The sequence below is a fragment of the Felis catus genome, chromosome C1 (assembly GCF_018350175.1).
Source record: "Felis catus isolate Fca126 chromosome C1, F.catus_Fca126_mat1.0, whole genome shotgun sequence".
Classification (NCBI taxonomy): Eukaryota; Metazoa; Chordata; class Mammalia; order Carnivora; family Felidae; genus Felis; species Felis catus.
Window position 1 is genome coordinate 147122501 of NC_058375.1, and position 22458 is coordinate 147144958.

Consider the following 22458-nt stretch of genomic DNA (forward strand, 5'->3'; position numbering starts at 1 on the left):
ATGGAATTTGTTTCAGTTGCTTCCTCTTCCTGTATGAGGCAACTCTCAGTGGGTACCAAGAAGTCATACTCTACTAGTGAATCTTATCAGTAGAGGAAGAACGTGGCCTTTAATGACCTATTCAAGAGTAATGTTTTATTAAAGTAGTTTAAATGTTAAAAATAATAATGAACTAAAGGGTAAATGAACCCAAACAATACATATGGGTGGAGAAGCCAATGTAGGCAAACATGACGGAAAGCTCCTACGGGTCACTGAGAAACATTTAGCCAAAGATATTGCCCTTGTGTCTCTGTTCGGTTTTTTCTAAATGCACTTAAAAATGAACACAAGCTCTTTTAAAATTATATCTCTGGTTCTAAGCTCTTGTAAGCACATCATCACGGAACCTTAATGATCGTATGGTCTCCCTCTATTGAGGCCAAACTAGGAGGAAGAGTAGAGCCCCTGGAGCTTGAATTTCCCCAGTTAAAACCCCCACAAGGGAGGCAACAAGTATGTGTACTGCAGGTGTACATGTGAATGTGGAAGGAGGTGGGGGAAAGATTATTCCCAGGGGCCAGGCTGGTCTGATTTGGGGTTATTGGTTTGAGTGATGTGACACCAAGAGACGACAAACGTGTCAATGTCCAGTGAGCAGAGGAGATGGAGAGCTGACTGAGGAAACCACGTGTGAGAGGATGAAGGGCAGGACAGAGGAGAAGATACACAAACAGAAGTGACAAAATAAGATGTAATAGGAATGGGTTTTGAAACAAATTCTGTGAACAGGGACTTCCCTCGTGTTTCCACATCTCCCTGTGCATAGCCCATCCTGCTTTGCTTGTTCAGGAGATGTGTTCTTTGATGCCAGACCTCAGCAGGTGTTAGAGACTTCATGTCGGTACCAGAAGGCCCACAGAGATACCATTGTGTCAAAGCTTTTCTCCCATAGGCACCTATAATAATTTTTGCCACGAAATCTAAGAGCCAACAGGATGCAGCCTGGACACTTGGCCCTCACCTTTTCTACCCCAGGCTTTCACTTCCATACTCACGTAACCACTGCCAAACCATGACTCGGGCTCTTGGGTCATCCAGGTGAGTTTCACTAGGACGGGGCAGGGCTTTATGCACGGACTATGGTCCCTAGAGGATGCAGTTTTCAGCACACCTGCTCACATGAAACTCAGCACGGCATTCGTCCCGGTTTCTCCTGCACAGTCAAATGGTACTTTTCACACACCTTTTTGGCAAAGAAAACAGCTCAAATGCATCTGCGGTTACCCCAGGGGAACCATTTTATAAGAACCTTTTCTTTTTAAATATAATTTATTGTCAAGTTAGCTAACATACAATGTGTGCTCTTGGTTTCATGGGTAGATTCCCGTGATTCATCATATAAGCACCTTTTCTAGCAACCGTGAACCATCGTCTCTGGTGAGATTTTGTACCTGGATCTTCTTTCTGAGATGATGGGCAGCATCCTCATGAGAATGAGCCATCCCCCCTCTTCCCTTGTTAGCCCAGTTCAGAAGTGCAAAGAACTTCTACCTGTTCCTCCTCCTAACCAGTATTCAACAATTCAATTTCCTGGACATTGATTCATCATCTACTATGTACAAAGCTATGAGATTAAGTTCTGGAAAGTAGAGGGATGAGCCTAACATGAAAAGCTACTTGGATGATAAGTGTATTTTATAAAGATGACCTCATAGATATCCCATAGGCTTTCCTTACAATGTGATTTTTGAGAGGCAGGATATACATTCTATTCCCTTGAGTCTAGATAAGGCTGTGGCTAGTGCAGAAATATGCCATGTGACATCCAAGGTTAAGTTATTAAAAAAAAAAAAGGAGTTTCTATCCTGTTCCCTTGAGATGCACACAACCCAGCCACCATGCTCTGAGGAAGCCAAGTAGGTCCATGGAAAGACCATGTGTGGGTGTCCCGGCCACCATGTTACTTGAAGTTCCAACAGAGAGCCAGTATCAAGCACCCACATAAGAACAACTGAGCCTTCCCATGATTCTAGCCCTACCTCTGAGCCCACCCCCCCAATACTGAATGGAGCAAAGATTATGTTCCCCTTGGACCTTGCTCAAATTGTCAATATGTGAGTAAAAAGGAAAAAAAAAAAGAAAAAAAGAAGAAGAAGCATTTATTTTAACCTCTGAGTCTTAGGATCACTTGTCACTTAATGATAGATAACCAGAACCATCATGCATAGCATGATGTCCTCAGAGAGCTCACAGTCGATTTAGGGAAATAAGCATGTTCACAAATGACTATAATATGTCAAGGTATAACACAGTTACCTTAGGAGATCCACAAATGAAACTGAATATGCGTGCGTATGCATGTATATCCGGGCTTATGCATAGGCAACTCTGAATACATTAAAAATTCATACCAGTTACCTCTGTGGAGTAGTCTTTGGGGGTAAGGGAAGGAAGACTTCTTTTTGTCTACCTCTTTGTATGTTTTAAGCTTCACCCTATATATGGACTTACTTCCGTAACTACAGAAACTGTTTAAATGTCTAAAATAATGACAAAATAAGTTGAAGGAAAAAGCTAGACTTTTGCTGCAAGCACCTTACGGGGACAGAATGCAATGAAGCCATTGGGAAGAGCTGCCTCTTGTCTCTCTATGCCTCTGTTTTCACATCTGTAGAAAATAGGACCAGCCTTAGAGGGTTCTGTGAACATTTAAATGCTGTATGAGCACCCAACGCTGGTAATAAACAGAAATAAAAAGATCCAAGATATCCTGAACTGCTGAGTGTTGCCATGGCACGCAGACAGAGGGTCTCAAGTCACAGAATCAGACCGTTGCTTTAGGAACAAAGACATTGTCTCTCCTACTGAGAGTAGAGGATAAAACGGAAGCAGCCCTGTTAGGTGTCATTACAAGAGACAGTGTATGATGGCAGTGATTACTATGTGAAAACTTCTGCAAATGCTACACGGACCTGCTCATTTTCCAAAATGTGAAGAGACCACGAAGAGAAAACTTTCTATCCCAGTTCCCCATTCAGCTTCCCCTTTCATGATTTTCATTGGGTGTAACAAGTTGTCTGCGTCTTACAGATGACTGCCATCCACAGGCGGCAAGGTCAGTGTTTACAGTACTTTTGCATCTAGTGTTCAGCTTTTCCCTGTATCTTGAGAAACTAGGCGTTGTCTCAGCTACATCAGGGGAACACTGATCTTTTCATTTGTTCTCATACATAGTTTCCCCATTCAATGTTATATAGGTCACCCAAAAGATAGGGAGGGATAAGTTAACTTCTTTGTCGTCAAAGTGCCCCACGTTCTAAAACATTGGTGACAACATGATCTATTTCTAGGGGTATGAAGGTTTGGAGCACTCTAAACGAAATGGAGAAGGTGAAGCCAGCCAGCCATGAGATTACGTGATGGGCGAGTATAACCATAGTATTTTCATAATTGGCAATGAGTTATCTTAAGTGTTGTATGTTTCAGGGCAATGGCATCATCACCATGCTTGCAAAGTCAAATGAGTAACGAGCAGTTCCTCTCTGACTCAGAAATTTCTGTTGTTTCCTGTTTGATTTAACTTCCCCAAGTATCTTAGAAACCGATAAAATATTGCTTCAGCTGCTTCAAGGTGACCAGACTTGATATTTTTTCTTATGGACCAGGTGTTTCACCTCCTCCAAGCTTCTGGCACGTCAGGAACCGTGTTGTATCTCCATTTCCTTTTCCTTAACTTAGCCGTGAAGCCAGCCTCTCAAATGCAAGAGAACTCTCTATGCTCACAATGAATTAAGCAACAACAAAAATAGCAAAAGAAGAGACATCACGCTAAATGTGGTCAAGAGCCAACTTGTTCAATTTTACGAAAATTTAGCCACTTGAAATCCCTTTTTAAACAGGGATAAAATTAAATAAACCAAGAGAATGACTAAGTAACAAACAAATCTTGCTGATTCCATCACTGCATAACGCATATGAGGAAATGTCTGTGTGAACTGAGATGAATACGAAGAGTACACCGTACAAACTATGTACCTGGAGTTCTCCCTCATACCTTGGGTGGAATTGGACAGGGGCACGAAGCATCCCTAATTAGCTCTATAGGAGCTTGTCTTGACGGGGACAAACACAACCTACAAAGGTTCTGTGGCGACGCTTAGCTGGGACTTCTGAAAGATGGTTCAGGTCTCTAGCAAAAATAGTAATAGTAACAACTGGACACAAGATTTATGTGGTACCGCAGTCATCCCCGCCCTCCTCCAGACCATTTTCCCCTACTTGTCATTGTCACTGCTGACGGCAACATTCTGGAAAGAAAGTGAAAGGAAGGCCATGTTCAGATAACAATGAGTCAATGATTCTCTTTTATATCTTTTAAGTACCCTTTTATCATAAGTCTTTAGCACAAGAGGTACCTCAACAAGAAGGCACTCAGTAGAATATGAATAAGGTCTGACGATCTCATGTATAACTTGTGACTGTAGTTGAGAACACTGTATTATATCACTGAAATTTGCCAGGAGAGTAGAACTTAAATGAAAAAATAAAAGGGTGAGGTGATAGATGTGATAATTACCTAATGAAGCAAATCCTTTCACAATGTCAAAATCATTGTGTTGTACACTTTAAATATCTTACAGGGGTACCTGGGTGGGTGGCTCAGTTGGTTAAGCATCTGTCTCTTGATTTCGGGTCAGGTCGTGATCTCATGACATCAAGCCCCTCATGGGGCTCCGTACTGACAGCATGGAATCTGCTTGGCATTCTCTCTTTCCCTATCTCTCTGCTCCTCCCCCACTCACATGCTCTCTTTCTCTCTCTCAAAATAAATAAATAAACTTTCAAAGAGTAAAACTAGGGGCGCCTGGGTGGCTCAGTCAGTTAAGCGTACGATTTCAACTCAGGTCACGACCTCACGGTTGGTGGATTCGAGCCCCGCATTGGGCTCTGTGCTGACAGCTCGAAGCCTGAAGCCTGTCTCCCTCTGTCTCTGCCCCTCCCCCACTTGTGCTCCGTTTCTCTAAAAAATAAACAAAAAAATTTTTTTAATAAAAAAATAAATAAATACCTTACAATTTTGTCAATTATATTCAATAAAGTTGGAGTGCGGAGAAAGGTGTCTACTGAGGTTGACATTACTTCAAAACAAGAATCAGAGCCCTACTAACGCATGGCATGTGGCTAAGTGCACCTTCTATTCTTAGCCGCCCAGGCCATGCCTTTCTCCACCACTAAAAGTATCTCCTCGATGGTCTAATTAGAACCAATTTGACACCTGCTCTATCTTCAACCCCTCTAAGTAAGAGATTTCTATACTTTCTTAGCCACCTGTCAAAGTGCACATATGCACAACAGCCCCTCCACTAGCATAGAAAAAAGTTTTAATTAGTTTCTTGTGTTCTTTCTCAGTTTATGTGTTCTTACAGTAAGTAAACCCACATTAAAAAGGTGGGTTTTTTTTTAGATAATAAAAATTTTAGAGCATGTCAAAGAGTCTGTAGATTTACAGGGTTACCTAGGAATTACTGATGTCAACAATATTGATCTGATAATCCAGACACTTTCCCCTATCCCCAAGAGGAGTGGTTTCAACTAACTCTGATCATTTTTTCGGCCAAGAAATAACATATCTAAGCCCCTAACGACCAACACGCAGAAGACAGTACAAAACAGAAACAAAAAGAAAACAAAACAGAAAACTAATGCCGGGTGACACTGCTTGCCTGGGGTGGGCTACTCAGGGCTCCTTGCTGATGGCTGACTCTGGGGTCTTCCAGATTGTGTTATTCCTCTAACAAGGCCTACTTGCCCCCAGAAGGCCCTTTGTTTGCCTTGTATTATGAAGTGCATGTGTACATCCCCACCCCTACCACATTTATATATGGAAACCCTAACACCCAGTGTGTTAGTATTTGGTGATTAGGCCTTTGGGAGGTAATTATGGCATAAGGGTGGGGCCCTGATGATGGGATTAGTGCCTTTCTAAGAAAAGACAAGTGAGCTTGCCTCTCTCTGATCTTTTTTTTTTTTTAATTTTTCTTTTGATGTTTTATTTATTTTGGGGAGGAAGACAGAGTTGGAGCAGGTGAGGAGCAAAGAGAGAGGGAGACACAGAATCCGAAGCAGGCTCCAAGTTCTGAGCTGTCAGCACAGAGCCCGAAGCGGGGCTCGAACCCACGAACCTCGAGATCACGACCTGAGCCAAAGTCGGACGCTTAACCGTCTGAGCCATCCAGGCGCCCTGTGATCTTCTCATCATATGACACACAGCAAGATAGAATCGGGCTCTCAGCAGAACCCAATCATGTTGGTACCGTGACCTTGGGCATCTGAGTCCTGTGAACTGGGAGAAATAAATGTTTGCTGTTGAAGTCACCCAGTCTGTGGTATTCTGTTATAGAAGCCCAAGACTAAAATTCCTTGAAACCTGTGGCAACTGACACAGCCACCAGTCCCACGGGGCTCTTCTGGGCACGTTGCTGCCAGTGTGTCACAGGCCAGGAAGCGCTGCTGGGGCACAAGGGCCTTCTGAACCTCAGGGATTATCAACAGAGCTCAATAGCAATGCGGTGTTCCCTATTGTATATGAATTTTTAATATGTCCCATAAGCTGAGAACAGTGGCCCAAAGCTTTTTACACTCCCTGTGCCTCCGTAACCTCACCTGCAAAATGAAGATAATGCATCTGTTTTTGCAGGATTGTTCTGGAGATAGCGAACGATGCTTTGAACAGTGCCTACAGTATTGTCACTCAACAAAAACAACAACGCCAAGCTGTAGTAGAAGTAGCATCAGCCGCACAAGTAGTATCATTTCAGCCTTGCCCAGACAGATCCTCTCTAGTGGGGTTATTCACGAGGTGGGTCCATTCTCAGAGGTCACTCTGGGGCTCGAGCCAGCCTCCAGGAAAGTTAGATCTGCAGTCAAACCCCAGAGGGACCTTTGGATCCAACAGGGCACATTCAGAATTTTGTCCACAAAAAGAAATAAACCATTTATGTATTTTTGTCTTTAACGTGTATTAAGTGACATGAGAGAATGCCCCCCAAACGTTAACACACCGGAACACTACCCAAACTAGACATTAATGATTGTTGTTTCCCCAGAGCCTGGCCAAGCTTGCTTTGGGCGATTTACTGCCCTATCATCCTGGTGCTTCTGGAATCCCAGTGTGTGCCCGTGTCACATGCATCGTGCAGATGCCTCCCATGGAGGAGGGATCTGGAAGCACCAGACAGCTTTGCCACTCTTCTTCAGGCTCTAGATTGCTTCTCCAGGAAATTTCCCCTCTCCAAAAACTATTCTCAATGTCCCTCTTGTGTACTTACGTTCCCACAGCATGGGGGATTTTTCTTACCACCCCACATCATTCATTGGCTTTTTCTCTTCTGTATTTCCCAACAGGTTGTAAGCTGCCTCAGGGCAGGGTCTCAACTCTTTTTCACTTGTATCTCTAGCACCTACCAGAGTGCCCGGTGATAGGTGCTCTGCACTTTGCATTTGCTAAATGAATTACTGAATACTAGAGGTAGAAGCAGTGGCGGGCAGGGTTGACATGAGAAGTTAATAACAACGTCAGGATTTCCAACAGGAAACAGAGGGGCTTATGTGGCATGGAAGTCTGAAATGGCTCCACACTTCTAAAGAGATTTAGTGACTTGATGGGCATTTGAAACTACCTGTAGACATGCTGGTTTTAAATGAGCACTTTACAACTCTGATTGTGACCTCTGTCTTTACACAACAGCAGCTAAAACCACCACTGTACTACTGGTAGGTATGTCCTCCCTGAAAGAATGGGCTGGCCCGAGTGACAAGACGTTCCTGTCAAGCGGCAGAATAACATTTGCATCTGAAAATCTGGCACCTGGGGTACTGCGTGCGGTGACAGCCAAAACTGCCTTTAGAGATAAAATGGAGATGAGAGAGGAGAGAAGGTGACCTTGGAGGAGGCGAATTCATAGGCATCATCTCCTAGACCTCACAGAGCAACCAGTGAAACGATGCACAGGCTACGATGATTCATGCCCTGGGATTGGTGATATCACCTTTTGAGATCTAACAGCCAGAATCTCATATCCTGGGCTGATGGAGAACCCCGTGGGATCTTACTAAGAGAGAGGAAAGAAAATGTTCTTCTGTATATAAAACAGTTCAATGATGACTCAATGGAAAATGCAGCTTTAAATACACCTGATTTCTGTTCAAGTTCATTAAAAATAATTATGTTCATGGTTGAACCAAACACAGATGCCTCCTAAAAAAACAACGAAAGTAAACAACATTCTTTTCTACCATACCTATATAAATGGCCACTCACTGTGGGCAGGTAGGCAGGCTAGTGCAAGGGAACATAGGAAGAGATCTCAGGTAAGTTGAGGAGACAGAAACTGAGAGGAGAAACCTGAGTGTGGATCAAGGATCCAGGATACTGGATGTTAGAGCCTGATTCCAGAAGGGTTTGATTAGAACCAAGAGGTCAAGATGAGAACCAAAATGTAGGGAAATAAATCCTCCTGGTCCGGCCATGGAGCAGAGCTTACAAGAGATAAATACATCCAACCTCCCAGGGGAGACAAGCGTTTGAAGAAAATAATTAGACCTTCAATTTTCTCTAAGACATTTTATAAAGTTCAATTGAAATGGGGGGGGAGGGATTGGAAAATTCTGTGTATATTTATAGAAAAATGAAAGTAACAGCTAACAGACCAATTACATCTACTTTTGTTGCTGCCCTCCTCCCAGTTTATAAAATAGCAGGGACTGGAAAGTTCAGAGATTTAATAACAGAGAAATGCTAAAGACTGAATTCCAAGACTCATTCCTTTTTTTTTTTTAATTTCAAGTTTTTATTTAAATTCTAATTAGTAAACATATAGTGTAATATTGTTTTCAGGGGTAGAATTTAGATTTGTATCATCACTTACATGCAACACCCAGTGCTCATCCCAATGTCCTTTTTAATACCCATCACCTGTCCACCCCATCCCCCCACCCACCTCCCCTCCAGCAACCCTCAGTTTGTTCTCTATAGTTAAGAGTCTCTTATGGTTTGCTTCCCTCTCTCTTTGTTTCCCTTCCCCTATGTTCATCTCTAGTGTTTCTTAAATTCTACATATGAGTGAAATGATATGGCATTTGTGTTTCTCTGACTTGACTTATTTTGCTTAGCATAATACACTCTAGTTACATCCATGTCATTGTAAATGGCAAGATTTCATTCTTTTCGATGGCTTAGTAATATTCCATCATCTATCTATCATCTATCTATCTATCTATCTATCTCCCCCTTCTTATTTATCCATTCATCAGTTGATGCGTATTTTCGCTCTTTCCATAGTTTGGCTATTGTTGATAATGCTGCCGTAAACATGCTGTTGATAATGCTGCATATGCCCCTTCAAATCAGTACTTTTGTATCATTTGGGTAAATACCTAGTAGTACAATTGCTGGGTTGTAGGATAGTTCTATATTTAGCATTCTGAGGCACCTCCATACTCTTCTCCAAAGTGACTGCACCAGTTTGCATTTCCATCAACAGCTGTTGTTTCCTGTGTTGTTAATTTTAGCCATGCTGACAGGTGTGAGGTGGTATCTCATCGTGGTTTTGATTTGTATTTCCCTGATGATGAGTGATCTTGAGCATCTTTTCATGTGCCAGACTCATTCCTTTGGAAACATCTTAACCAGACATTTTAGAGGTAACACTGAAAATCTACATGACATCTATAAAGACGTGAGTTTGGGAAGAGAACTGGTTTGTTTTAGAAAAACACCAGCTTTTATCAACATATCCCAGGGGATGGACTGGCATCTGTTTTCAAAGTTAGAGACAGAGGCACCCATCCTTGCAGTTTTTCTCTTGACTCCATTGCTTTGAAGGGGCGGACCAAGAGCATTCATTGTTTCAACATTTTTATTCACTCTAGACTTCCTCCTGGCTGTGCGATCATCTCTGATTTGAGATCATATTTGTGTACCTCTCATCATTTTCAGTGATCTGTCCCTCTTCCTTTGTCTCTATTTTGCCCCCATACTTCTTCTTTTATTTGTTTAAAATAACTTTCCACCCATTCTTGTCTCTGTTTTAAGGCAGCCTGTAAGAGATAGAAATCCCCACCACTACCTGTAACCATGAGGAACATATGTCATGATCTTTCAAGTCCTTTGTTGTTATTATTTTTAACTGGATGCATAAATAATTGCATATCCTCTCTTGCTACACTTAACCATGTTCTCTACTCAATAAGAACTACTCACAACGTGATTTTAATTGTAGTGAGATAGTCCACTCTATAGCCATGCCGTATTTTCCAGTTATTACCAACTCATCCAACTTTATTAAATATTGAGTAGTTTCTAACATTTCACTATTACAAATAATGATGTGATGAAAACTTGAACATAAATAGTTGTCCACGTAACCATTTTCAGAGGATAAATACTTATATAAAAATATTGGTTTGAAATGATGGATGTTTTAAGGCTGTCTATGGATATTGGTAAAATTTTGGTAGAAATTTTCCATCCATCCTGAAGAACTCCTGACAACCTTGATTACTGCCAGTTAAAACTTGCTCTGTGAAAAATGCCACCAAATTTTTGTTTTAATTTGAGTTTTTGTCTTTCTTGTATTATAAGAGGGTATTTTTCATATTTTGTTAGCCATTTCCATTCCTCTTTTGTGTATGAAACATTATAATTTCTTAAACATGCTGATTGTTTGTCTTTTCTTTTTGTCTTATGACATACAGAAATTTTTTATTTTATCCATCGGTATTTTCCTCTGTGATTTTCTTAGTTGTTTTTAAGTTTAGAAAATCCTTTTTCATCCAGAGATCAGATAAATATTCATCTATATTTCTTCCAAGTTATTTTGGTTTAACTATTTAGATTTAACTCCTTAATTTATTTGGAATAAAATGGATAATTATTTTTAGTGGGGGGGAAGGTGCACTAAACTGCATTTTTACAATCTAAATATCTGCTTTCCTGAATAGCACTGTAAAAATACCTAGCTTCTGTTTCATTGATTTATGGTGCTTCATATTTCCTATTAAGTTTTTCAATATTCTATTTCCAGTCTATTTATATTTATTACATTAAGAGCTATGATCTTTAGACAATGCTATGTTATTCTACCATTTTGTTTTTGTAACTCAGAGTGATTAAGAATCCTACTCTGGAGGGGTGTCTGAGTGACTCAGTTAAACGTCCGATTTCAGCTCAGGTCATGGTCTCACAGTTCATGAGTTCTAGCTCCACGTCGGGCTCTGTGCTGACAGCTCAGAGCCTGGAACCTGCCTGGTATTCTGTGTCTCCCTCTCTCTCTGCCCCTCCCCTGCTCATACTCTGTCTCTCTGTCTCTATCTCTCTGCCTCTGTGTGTGTGTCTCTCTCTCAAAAATAAACATTAAAAAAAAAAAAAAAAGAATCCTACTCTGGAGCCAGGTTCTTGTTCTCAGATTTAAACTCTACCCTTTACGAGCTATCTAACAATGGGCTGGTCATGGCTTCTCCATGACTCAGTTTCCTTCTCTATAAAATGGGTATACCAATATTCATTCATGAGGTTATGAAGATTAAATTAGTTTGTAAAATAAAACGCTTAGAATAGTGCTTGGCACATAGAGAGTGTCACAGAAGTGTCGGATATTTTTGCTGTCATTATTGTATGTTAACAGGGCAAGTCCTTGTAACCTTTATCTTTCAAAATTTTCGTAACTACTTTATCTGTTTTCCTTTTGGGTCATCTAAATTTTCAAATGGAGTTATATGTATATTTTTTCCTGATGATAAACAATGCGTGTTCATTATAAGCACAATTTTCAGAAAAATACATAAATGTAATTTACAATCACCTATAACCCCATGTTTGGAGATACATGTTTGTAGCACCTACCTAGGAAATCTCCAAATATTAACTCTTTGTTAGTTGTGTAAAACATCTTATTTTTTTTTTAAAGTTTATTTTGAGAGAGAGAGAAAGTGAGTGGTTGGGGGTGGGGGAACAGAGGGAGAGGGAGAGAGTCCCAAGCAGGCTCCATGCTGTCAACATGGAGCCCAACATGGGGCTCGATCCCACGAACTGTGAGATCCTCACCTGAGCTGGAATCAAGAGTCAGATGCTTAACTGACTAAGCCACCCAGGTGCCCCTAAAACATCTTATTTTGATAGAAGGTGTCTGAGAGGCCAACACACAGAATGGGTGTCTACAGTTAAAAGTAAAATAGTACTATAATAGTTAAATGTCATTTTCTCCCAAGTGACTAAATGTCTCAGAGCTCTGCCATGTTTAATTTGACAGCTTCGGTTTTGTCTTTCTCTGCCTCTAGTACCAAGTAAACACCAACTGAAGTTGTGAACAGAGAAAAGAGTGTTCTAAGAAAAGAGCATCCCAGCTTTTGGAGATTGCTGTTTTTTTAGGTAACAATGAGTCACTGTAGAGTTACATTGTTCGGAACGGTAACTGTGGTGCAGAATTCTCTGTAGCCTTGAGGTAGCTGCACTATCAAACAGAAGGCTTCCTGGAAGAGGTGTCTCTACTCATCCACCTGTGCTGCTGCCTAGTCATCTCAGGATCAGTGTCTCCTAGTATAACATATAGAGAGGACATAGAAGACTAAATTGCATCTATCATTTGCTAGACATTCTTTGCCCAAAGGATGGACAAACATGTAACAAATTACTTGGTTCTATACAGATGTGAAGAAATCTGTCATCCATTTAGAAAGCAGATATCTTGGGGCGCCTGGGTGCCTCAGTCAGTTAAGCCTCCGACTTTGGCTCAGGTCACAATCTTGCAGTTCGTGAGGCTCAGGACTCACAGCTCAGAGCGTGGAGCCCATTTGCAATTCTGTGTCTCCCTCTCTCTCTGCCCCTCCCCTTCTCTCTCTCTCAAAAATAAATAAACATTATAAATTTTTTTAAAAAGTAGAAAGCAGATTTCTTTATTTTGGCTACCTATGACTGTTTATAAGAATATATTTTTTAAGTTTATTTTTTATTTATTTTGAGAGAGGGAGAGAGCGAGTGGGAGAGGGGCAGAGAGAGAGGGAGAGAGGATCCACAGTGCACAGGGCTTGATCTCTCCATCCCATAACCTGCAAGATCATGAGCTGAGCCAAAATCAAGAGTTGCTGGCTAAGCCACCCAGGCGCCCCAAGAATGTTTTTAATGTAAGTTAATTCTTAAAAGACTTTCTTTTTTAGAGCACATTTAGGTTCACAGCAAAATAACAGAGAGTATAGAGTCCTTATATCCCCTTTGCCCCTACACACGCACAGTCTCTCCCACTATCAACCTCACACTCGGGGAGATTTGTTACAGTTATTGAACCTACACTGATACATCATTCTCATTGAAAGTCCAGGGTTTACATTAGGGTTGACTCTTGGTGCTGTATGTTCTATGAGTTTGGAAAAATATGTAATGACATGTATCCACCACTGTAATATTTTACAGATTAGTTTCACTTCCTAAATATCCTCTGTGCTCTATCTATTCATCCTTCCCTCCTCTGACATGCTGGCAACAACTAATCTTTTTGTTGTCCTCTAGTGTTGCCTTTTTGAGAATGTCATATAGCTGGAATCATACAATATGTAGCCTTCTCAGATTGGCTTCTTTTCCTCAGTAATATGCATTTATGGTTTCTCCATTGCTTTTCATGGTTTGATAGATCATTATCTTTAGTACTGAATAATATTCCATTGTGTGGACATATCACACTTTATCTATTCATCCACTAAAGAACATCTTAGTTGCATCCAAACTTTGGAAATTATGAATAAAGCAGTTATAAACATCCTTGTGTAGGCTTTTATATAAACATAAGTTGGTTTTGTTTTTTTTGTTTGTTTGGTTTTTTTAGCTCATTTGGGTAAACATTAAGGAGTGCAATCCTTGTATTGTAGGGTAAGAGTATTTTTAGTGTTGTCAAAAACTGCCAAACTCTCTTCCGTAGTGGCTGTACTGTTTTCTCATTCTCATTAGCAATGGATGAGAGTTCCTGTCATTCCACATCATGGCCCCAGCATTTGGTGTTGTCAATAATTTGGATTTCACTGTCCTAACAGGTGTGTAGTGGAATTTCATTGTGATACGGGGATCATACAAATGCTTAACCATCGTCTTGTGTATCTTCTTCAACGAGGAGTCTGTGCAAATCTTTTGCACATTTATTTCATCAGCTTGCTCATTTTCTTACAATTGAGTTTTAGGTGTCGTTTGTACTTTTTGGATAACAACCTTTCATTCGGTATGCCTTTTGCAAGTATTTTCTACCAGTCTGTGGCTTGCCTTTTCATTCTCTTGGCAGTGTCTTTAGCAAATAAGAAGTTTTTCATTTGATATCAATATTTGTCCCCAGAAAGGCACAAATGTTAATAAGCTATTAAGTGTAAGTTTTCCTGCCGCCACGGAATGAACTACTGGAGTCCCAATATTGAGATAAAGAAGCTAGAGGACACCTGCAGCCATCAACTCCTCCCAGGCTCCCTGAGGGAAAGGTAAGTGGCCCCACTGCTCTCAATTGCCACTCTGCACCGTGTCCTCCCCTCCCCCAGTGAAGTCTAGAAGGAAGATTGGAGGGGAAAGAAAAGCAGCAAGTCTTCAAAGCTGTGAGGCGGCCTTAATACGGGGGGGGGGGGGGGGACAGAAAGAGTGATGCTGAGGGTTTTTTATCCACTCCCCAAGGACACACCTCTCACCGCTGAGCCAAGTGCGGGGGCTGCCAAGAGAGCCATTCTTAAAGCCAGGGAGAGGGGGCTCTAGGGGGAGAATGCCAGCATTTCATGACTAACTTGGACATTTGTGTATGCAGTTGCCTTGCCAGTTCACTTACTGTATCTATTTGAACTGAGGGAAAAAAGGGACGTGGAGAGAGGGCACAGCCCCGGGGCCACTTGCAAGCTTTTGTCTGTGGGCCAAGGGAACTCAGGGGAAGTAGCCAGTTAGTGCAATCTTGCCATATTCCGTGCACGAGGGCTGGCTGCTGACCAAGCAGAGCCCAGCAGCAGTAGGGTGGGTGGTAGTGTTGGAGAAGGGGGGGTGGGTGTTACACGTATAAGATCTTACTGGAGCTGGATCGCCTATACCATTAGCTTGGAAAGGCCCCCAAAGGGCCCTCTGGAAACTGCTATATGGACGCCTACCATACAGGGAGCTTCAGCCTGCCAGTCAACCTTAACCAGAGGAAGAGAAAATCTTTCACAGAAGAAGGATGAAACCTCACTATTAAATGTGAGAAACTTGGCTTTTCTTCTCCTTCCTCCCTGCCCCACATCTCCTCAAGTTGTTGTAGCCTAGAAAAGGGAGACAGAGATGGTGTCCCAGAGACAAAGCAAACCCCACCCTCCCATTCTAAGACCTTCTCCTAACTGATGATGTCAAAGGGGATACTTTAAAACCGGCTTGAGACTGAATTTTTGTAACAAGGAGTCACTTGTGTTTTGCTGTCATTTTTTTTTTTTCACAGAAAAACCGACCAAAGGTCATGGTATCTGTCCAGAGAAAAGAGAATTTTGACAAAGCTTAAGCAACTGGAGACGGAAACACTGTTCCTTTCACATGTATGCCCGCAGGCCAAGTTCAGACTAGTCAGTAAACTCATTATTCAGTTTAAAAAACAATGTGATATTGATGTTAAGGAAAAGTGGCCCCCTAAAGTGGTCACAAGTAAAAAGTGAAGGAGGAAGACAATATATGTACACTTTGCATTCTATTTTTTTTAATGTTTATTTGCTTATTTTGAAAGAGAGAGTGAGCACGAGCAGGGGAGGGGCAGAGAGAAAAGGAGAGATTCCCAAGCAGGTTCTGCACTGTCAGCACAGAGCCTGACTTGGGGCTCTAACCCACAAACCGTGAGATCATGACCTGAGACGAAACCAGGAGTCAGACACAACCGACTGAGCCACCCAGGTACCCCTGAATTGTATTTTTGAATAATGGAAGACCCTGAATTGAGAAACAAACTATACAGGCATACTATGCATGTACTTAGTAGAGTAGATTTATGGTATGTTACAGGATAGAATCATGGATTTTAGAGTTAGAAAGACCTGGCTTCAAATCCCAGCTCTGCCATTTGCTACCTCTGTGACTCCTTAGAATCCTCATGGAAAATGGCCACAATGATGCCTTCTAACAGTGTTAGTGTAAGGGTTAAAGAAGAAATATGATAAGCATAATATGTAGGAGGTCACCGTGTTCAAAAATGGTTAGCATTTTTTCCTTCGTCATTTATTTATCATTACCATGCGTTATCATGGGTGTTTACTGAGAGGATATGAATAACATCAATAGAAATAACAGCACTGGTTAAAATATATTTCAGTTGAAATTTGGGTTTATAGAAAAGCCCAGAACAATTCATGTTTCAGGGTGAACAAAGTTCTTCAAAACAGCTAGCATTTGGCAACAATTTAGGTACCCTAGTTTAGGGACTACATTCCAGGTACAAATACGAATGCTTTGGGATTTGCCCCACTCTCTATGCCTTATCACAGTGCGTCAGGGCTAGAAGGGCACTTAGGGAGGAAAGTAAGGCCCAAAGAGGGTAAATGATTTGCCCAGGGACAGTCTGGTTGCATCTCACCCCCACTGGTCCTTCATAACCCCCGTCTATTAATTTGTTGGCTGTTGCAGTCATAGCATACATTTCGGGGCCTCTAAATTTTATCTTTGTCTTTAAGAAAGACACCTAACAAAGGTATCAGCCTGTTTCCTCTACTCTTCATGCTTCTCCTTGGGAGAGTCCCTGGCAACGGTCACATGCATGCGAGCCAGACGGTTCAGTACAACCTGACATCGCACTGAATTGCCAGAAAAGGATTTCATTTCATGACAGTCTATTTGATTTGTAGTCCCTGTTCCTTTCCATTTTTCTCTTCATTCATTACTCCTCCCATGGAGAGTGGGTGGCAGATAGGAACAACTTGCCGAATTTGGTGCATTTCATTTTGTTCCCTTTTAGAAGTTCTTACAATGGTTTTCCTGAGGAAAATCAATTAACTATTGACATAAATACTATTTGGGGATCAATTATAATTCCAATTAACTGTGCCATCTGGGTGGCTTATTACCACTCCTGGGAAACATTTGTAATGGTGAGAAAGGGTGCCTCCTGTCCTCATGTTTATGCGTTTTCCAGGCTGTGATCTATCTTCAGACCTTGCCCCTGGACCCCCAAGATCCAAGAACTAGCCTCCTGTTGGTCACATCTTGCCCCTGGACCCCCAAGATCCAAGAACTAGCCTCCTGTTGGTTACCCCTGTCTCTGTCTTCCCGGAACCATTTTCCTGGCCACTGAGGTCTTAACCACTGACATTTCCCCTCTCTCCCCACTGCAAGAGGTAATATTTACTAATTGCATTATTGTATGACCTCCCCTAAATGCTTTCTGTGCATCATTAAACCCCTGGAGGTAGACAAGATGGCCGTCCTCAAAAAGGAGGAACCTGAATTTCCAACAAGAGAAACACTTTGCCCACCGCCACAGAGGATTCAAACCCAGGTGTGTGTGACAAAGGCACGGCTTCTTCATCTCAACTGCTATGGGTCTCTCTCACAGCCAGGCTCCTTGGCGGGCTCTGAACAGTCTTCTCATGAGGTTAACAAGCTAGAGAAACCCCACACATTTTCTGCATCTTTTACAAAATGAAGATCCCCAGGGATACTCCCCCACCACCCCACCCTGACTGGCTGAATCAGAATCACTACAGGTAAGACCCAGGAACCAGGACTCGAACACTTGTCATGCTTGAAAAAGTTTGAGATCCACTGCCCTGTGTTTTTGATGCCAACTGTCCTTTAACAAACCTTTCCTGGAGACAATGCCCTGCCCCCTGGTGGCCGAACCCAAAAGTGTGACTGCCGTAATGAGGGGTTTGAGGGAATTCTTGATGATACACTCACTGATCACCTTTTGACGGACAAATTATTTGATTGGGTTTCAGCTGCCTCTGTCTGAGTTCTGCTTACTTTATTCAGGCCCATCACACAGAAAGTACCTGAAAGCAATTGGCTTGCTGACTTGTTTCTTGTTTGTTTGTTTGTTTGTTTGTTTTGTAGCAGCTACAAAGAGAGATCAGTTTTTGTTCAATAAATGTTTGATTGTTTATTCTTTGCAGATGATACGGAGCTAAGGACAGAGCTCCTGTCCTTAGAAAGACTAGTGTATATATAGATAAGAAAATACCCAATTCTTTTCCCTAAACACACACACACACACACACACACACACACACACACAGAGAGAGAGAGAAAGAGAGAGAGAGAGAGAGTTTCCATGAGCTGCTTTGCTCTGCCTTCATCATTAGGATACCATGTTTGAGCTCTAGTGCTTAGCCAGTTTAAACTTGGCTTCTCACCAGCTTTTTCCTTCCTCTTAATAAGAGCTTTCAACCTTCCAGGCCATTCTCTACTCTTTTCCCTTTCCCTGGCCATAATGTCACACTCCTGTATTTATTGGACCTTTCTGGCCGTTACCAAAAATAGCACGCATGTCACAAACGCCACATCTGCCTTTTACAGAACACATTCCCACCACCAAATCTGCTGACCCTATAATATAAGAAAAAGTAGAAGAGATCTAGTGACAAGAACAACAAGAACAAAAAAGAGAGACCGAGTAACAGCAAGTAGAAGCCCAAAATATTTAGGAAAGAAACCCCAAAGAGCCAATCAGCTTACTCACTAAACACTTGACTAAGGACTTCCCAGTAATAATTCCCTCAATATTTTATTTATCTTAATATATAACACTTCGTTCACTCTTGTTTGCTTCCTCCCTGCCCCACCCCCAAGAAAATAACACAAGAGGAGAATCAACCCGCGCGTTGCAAACTCAAACTTACCATAGAACTTTGGTTGGCAAATCTCAGACAGTGATTCCTCCTGGTCTCCAAGCCAGGCCACATGAGGTTGCCTGCCGTCTGCTCTACATGAATTTACAGCTCCATGCAATACCACAGGACACTGACGTTCTGAAAAAGAAATTTGATCTCATCCTGATTCATACCGCCCTTCTCCTCTTTCCTGAAGGGGGATCCCGTGTGTTTATTTTAGGACCTGGGCAAACTGTCTAGTTTCAAATACCTCACAAATAAAGAGATGGGAAAAAAAAAACCCATAACAATTCAATAATACCTATGTGATTTTCAAGCCCCAAACAAATGGGAAATCATGGCGCTTTATTTTATAGTGAATCAAGTGGGGGAAGAAACCATTTCTTATCTGGAGTCACCCCCAAATAAATGTTTCACGGGTGGCTTTTATGGGGACACTGAGGTCTCAGAGTTTCAAATGCTGCTTACTATAACCTAACCACAAAATATACTCAGCTTGTGTTTGTTTTCAGATTAATAAGTCTAATTTAATTGGAGAGAAGTTTCCTTCCATGGTTTCTTAAAACAAAATCGAAGACTTTTGGTTTATTTAGTGCCGTCAGCTAAACCCAGACTTACCTCAGTTTTTTCTTTGAAGCAAGACAGACATCGTTTGTGTGGTCTTTTTAACAGGGAACCATGTTAGTTTTTGTCCACATAACATTCATTTCCAGTCCTTAGGAACAATAGAGAGAGAGAGAGCAAATTTGCTACATGTACAGCAACCAGCATATGAATATGTATTATGGAAAATTTTCCACACACAGAGAAAACCTCATGATTTGCTCTGGAAAACAAGTCACTTCAAAGTTGTGGAAAATAGGACCTGTTCCTTCCTTTAAGGCAAACTCTGCCGCTGATACTCAATTTGGTTTTTCTGCTTGTAACCGGCTCTCCCTGAATTACTTTGAGATGTTTGTTGTGTGTGATCAGCTGAGAGTTAATATATTGTAACCTCAAAACAAAAACACCCAAACAAAAAAACCCAAACTTCTTTTTCTTGAATTTGTTCATAAAGGACAGCCATTCTTAATAAAACAAAACAAGCACAAACACAAAAACCTTTTGTTTCCCAGATCACACTTGAACTGCTTAATGATCGAGTTCCTAGAAATAAAGGCAATTTTTATAGTCATAAACACATTGGAAAACATTGAAGCCTGTATCTATTGCGATAGAACTCCTTTATTTGCCACTCTCAGATATTTAAATATTATGGAGAAAGTGGTCACGACAGTTGAAATGTACCCATACAGAAGATATCTGGTTTGTCCTATGAGTTCGTTGTAATGCAACTGTATTTTCTGCCAGTAACTTGTCAAGGCTTTGTATTATGTGTTTAAAACTACACACATTAAAGAAACCACCCATGTTGGCACATTCTCCCAGTCGCCTGTATGACATCCTCTAGTTCTCCTTCAGAATCTAGTCCCCATGGGTCAGCCTGTCGGCCCTAACAGCTCCTTCCATGGCTGGGGAGCCCTCTATACACTATTTGCTCTAAAGGTCATTAGGATCGACTCCAATTTCATTTCCCCAGAGTGTCTTAAGGAGGCTTGAAAGAAATCTTTCCAGCGTTTGCTCTGTCCCTACCTCTCCTGTAGGGCTGGAGGTGGCTGCTGGAGGAAGGCAGGAAGACCCGTGCAGCTGTCCTCTGCGAGATGCTGGCCTGGCATGGAGCTGGGGGAGGGCACAGTGCGAGCAGCTGGAGGAAGAGAAGGAGGAGTAATTCATGTGCCACTGCAAACATGATACAATGCCAACAAAAACACCATTCTTTTTCCCAAGAAGTTCAAAGCGCTTTGCAAACATTAACTCATGAGCCCAAGTAGTCATGGAGCAAATATTCCTTTATTATGCCCTTAGGGTAACCACTGCAAGCAAAGTCAAGAGAAAAGGGACTCTCTTCATTGTTTCATTATTCCTCAGGTATTTATTGAGCACCAACTATGTGCTGGGTATGAGAGGCAGAAGAACAAACAAGACAGACATGGTCTGTGCTCCTACAGCAGCAGTGGGGGGCACGAAGCACCAGACTCCACTCCATACGCTTCTTTATGCTTTGTGTTTGTCCAAATTATTTAATGGAATTTGTTCCATTCTTCAGAATGTCTATAATGTGCTAAGTGCTGAGCAAACACATAACAGAAAAACTTTTTAAGCTACCTGTAAATCGCATCATGACGACAGGAATTGGGAATATCAACTCAAAGTGCTTTCTTTTAAGATACCATAAACAAAGCTTTACTGGGAGCAGTCCTGTCTCTTGCAATGTTCATGGAATTACTGTGGTCGAACAAGGAGAGTTAAGATCAGTAACATCATACCAAGCAGTTTATATAAATAATCTGGCTTTCTAAAAATGATTAATCAGATGAGCAAGCATATTTGGTGAAGCAGAGAGCCATTATCCACAGGTCTTTTCCTGACTCCTTTTTATTTTATGTGAAAAGATGGCTGATGGGATGCAGAAAGTGACTTATGCCAGTTCTGAACCCTTCTCTTCAGGCAATGGATTCCAGATATTTTAGAGTATAGGGTTATCTAAGACTAACTAGACAAGAGTCTGGTAACTGCTTTTAAAAAATGCATGACTTTCTGATGAATCAAAAGGGAGGTAAGCCTTTATGTTTTAAAGATGTTAAGTAAGGATTCTAGTCTGTCCTGGGAGTCACTAGCTCAACCCACTTTGAGGCTGAACATAGAGGCTGTTGCACTCCTCCGTCAGCAACTTACACATATTTTAAAAGTCTAGGGAATTATAGCACCACTTTAAACCCAGCCTTCCTCCCCAGCAAACACTTCCCTACTGACAGAAAATATTAGAGGTCTAATGTTGATCTGCCACTCAAGCGTATAGGTTAACACACAAACTCAGTGAGATTCAAGCCCCGTATCTTAGTCCTTAAATAGGGTCTTCATTTGGCCCCAAACTGCCTTTCCAGCCTCAACCTCCCCCTCCGTTACTCTTGTCACAGCACGTATGTCCATAATACAATATCACGCTCTGCCTTTCTGCCTTGAAGGCTGCTCCCCTGCCTCCTACTCCAACACACACACACACACACACACACACACACACACACACACACACACTTTGCCCACCTGGAAAATTTTTCATTCTTCAAGATTAGATGAATTCTTTTGGTTATTTCTTCCTCAACTCCCACACCGCCACCTTATCACATATTTATTTATATAGGTCTCCAAAGCTTGAATGTCTCAGGTTTTGAGATCATATTTTATTCCTTTGTATCTTCGGCAGCTAGTATTAAATTTTTGATGAAGTTAAATTTTCTACAGAACATCAATATAGCACTTATGGAGGCTGGCAAGGTGATCAATTACACTTGGTTTTACTCTTCATCTGGAAGCACAAATGGGAGGTTTTAAAATCCTTTATTAAACAGAGTTGCTAATGAAGAGAATAAAATTAAATAAAATTTTCAGTTAAAATTATTTTTGACTCAAGAGCTACTATATTATCAAACACCGTTGTCATTCAGCTTTGCACCCTTTGGATGACCAGCGACTTAAGAGCTGGGACCATATGTTACTCCAGTGGTAATAATGGCACTGAAAAGAAAG

The 22458-nt window shown here is 41.5% G+C and overlaps 1 protein-coding gene across 2 annotated transcripts in view; it reads right to left on the reverse strand.

Annotated features, from left to right (window-relative positions):
* CYTIP (cytohesin 1 interacting protein) overlaps window positions 1-20560 on the reverse strand; it is a 76285-nt gene extending 55725 nt beyond the window's left edge. For both annotated transcript variants that reach the window (XM_011285363.3, XM_045033837.1), the window contains exons 1-3: window positions 20464-20560; window positions 19450-19546; window positions 18841-18969 (exon numbers count right to left, since the gene is read on the reverse strand). In XM_011285363.3, coding sequence (XP_011283665.1) covers window positions 18841-18903 — 63 coding nt within the window. In that variant the 5' untranslated portion in view covers window positions 18904-18969; window positions 19450-19546; window positions 20464-20560. The remainder of the gene's footprint in view (window positions 1-18840; window positions 18970-19449; window positions 19547-20463) is intronic.
* Window positions 20561-22458: the final 1898 nt, after the last annotated feature.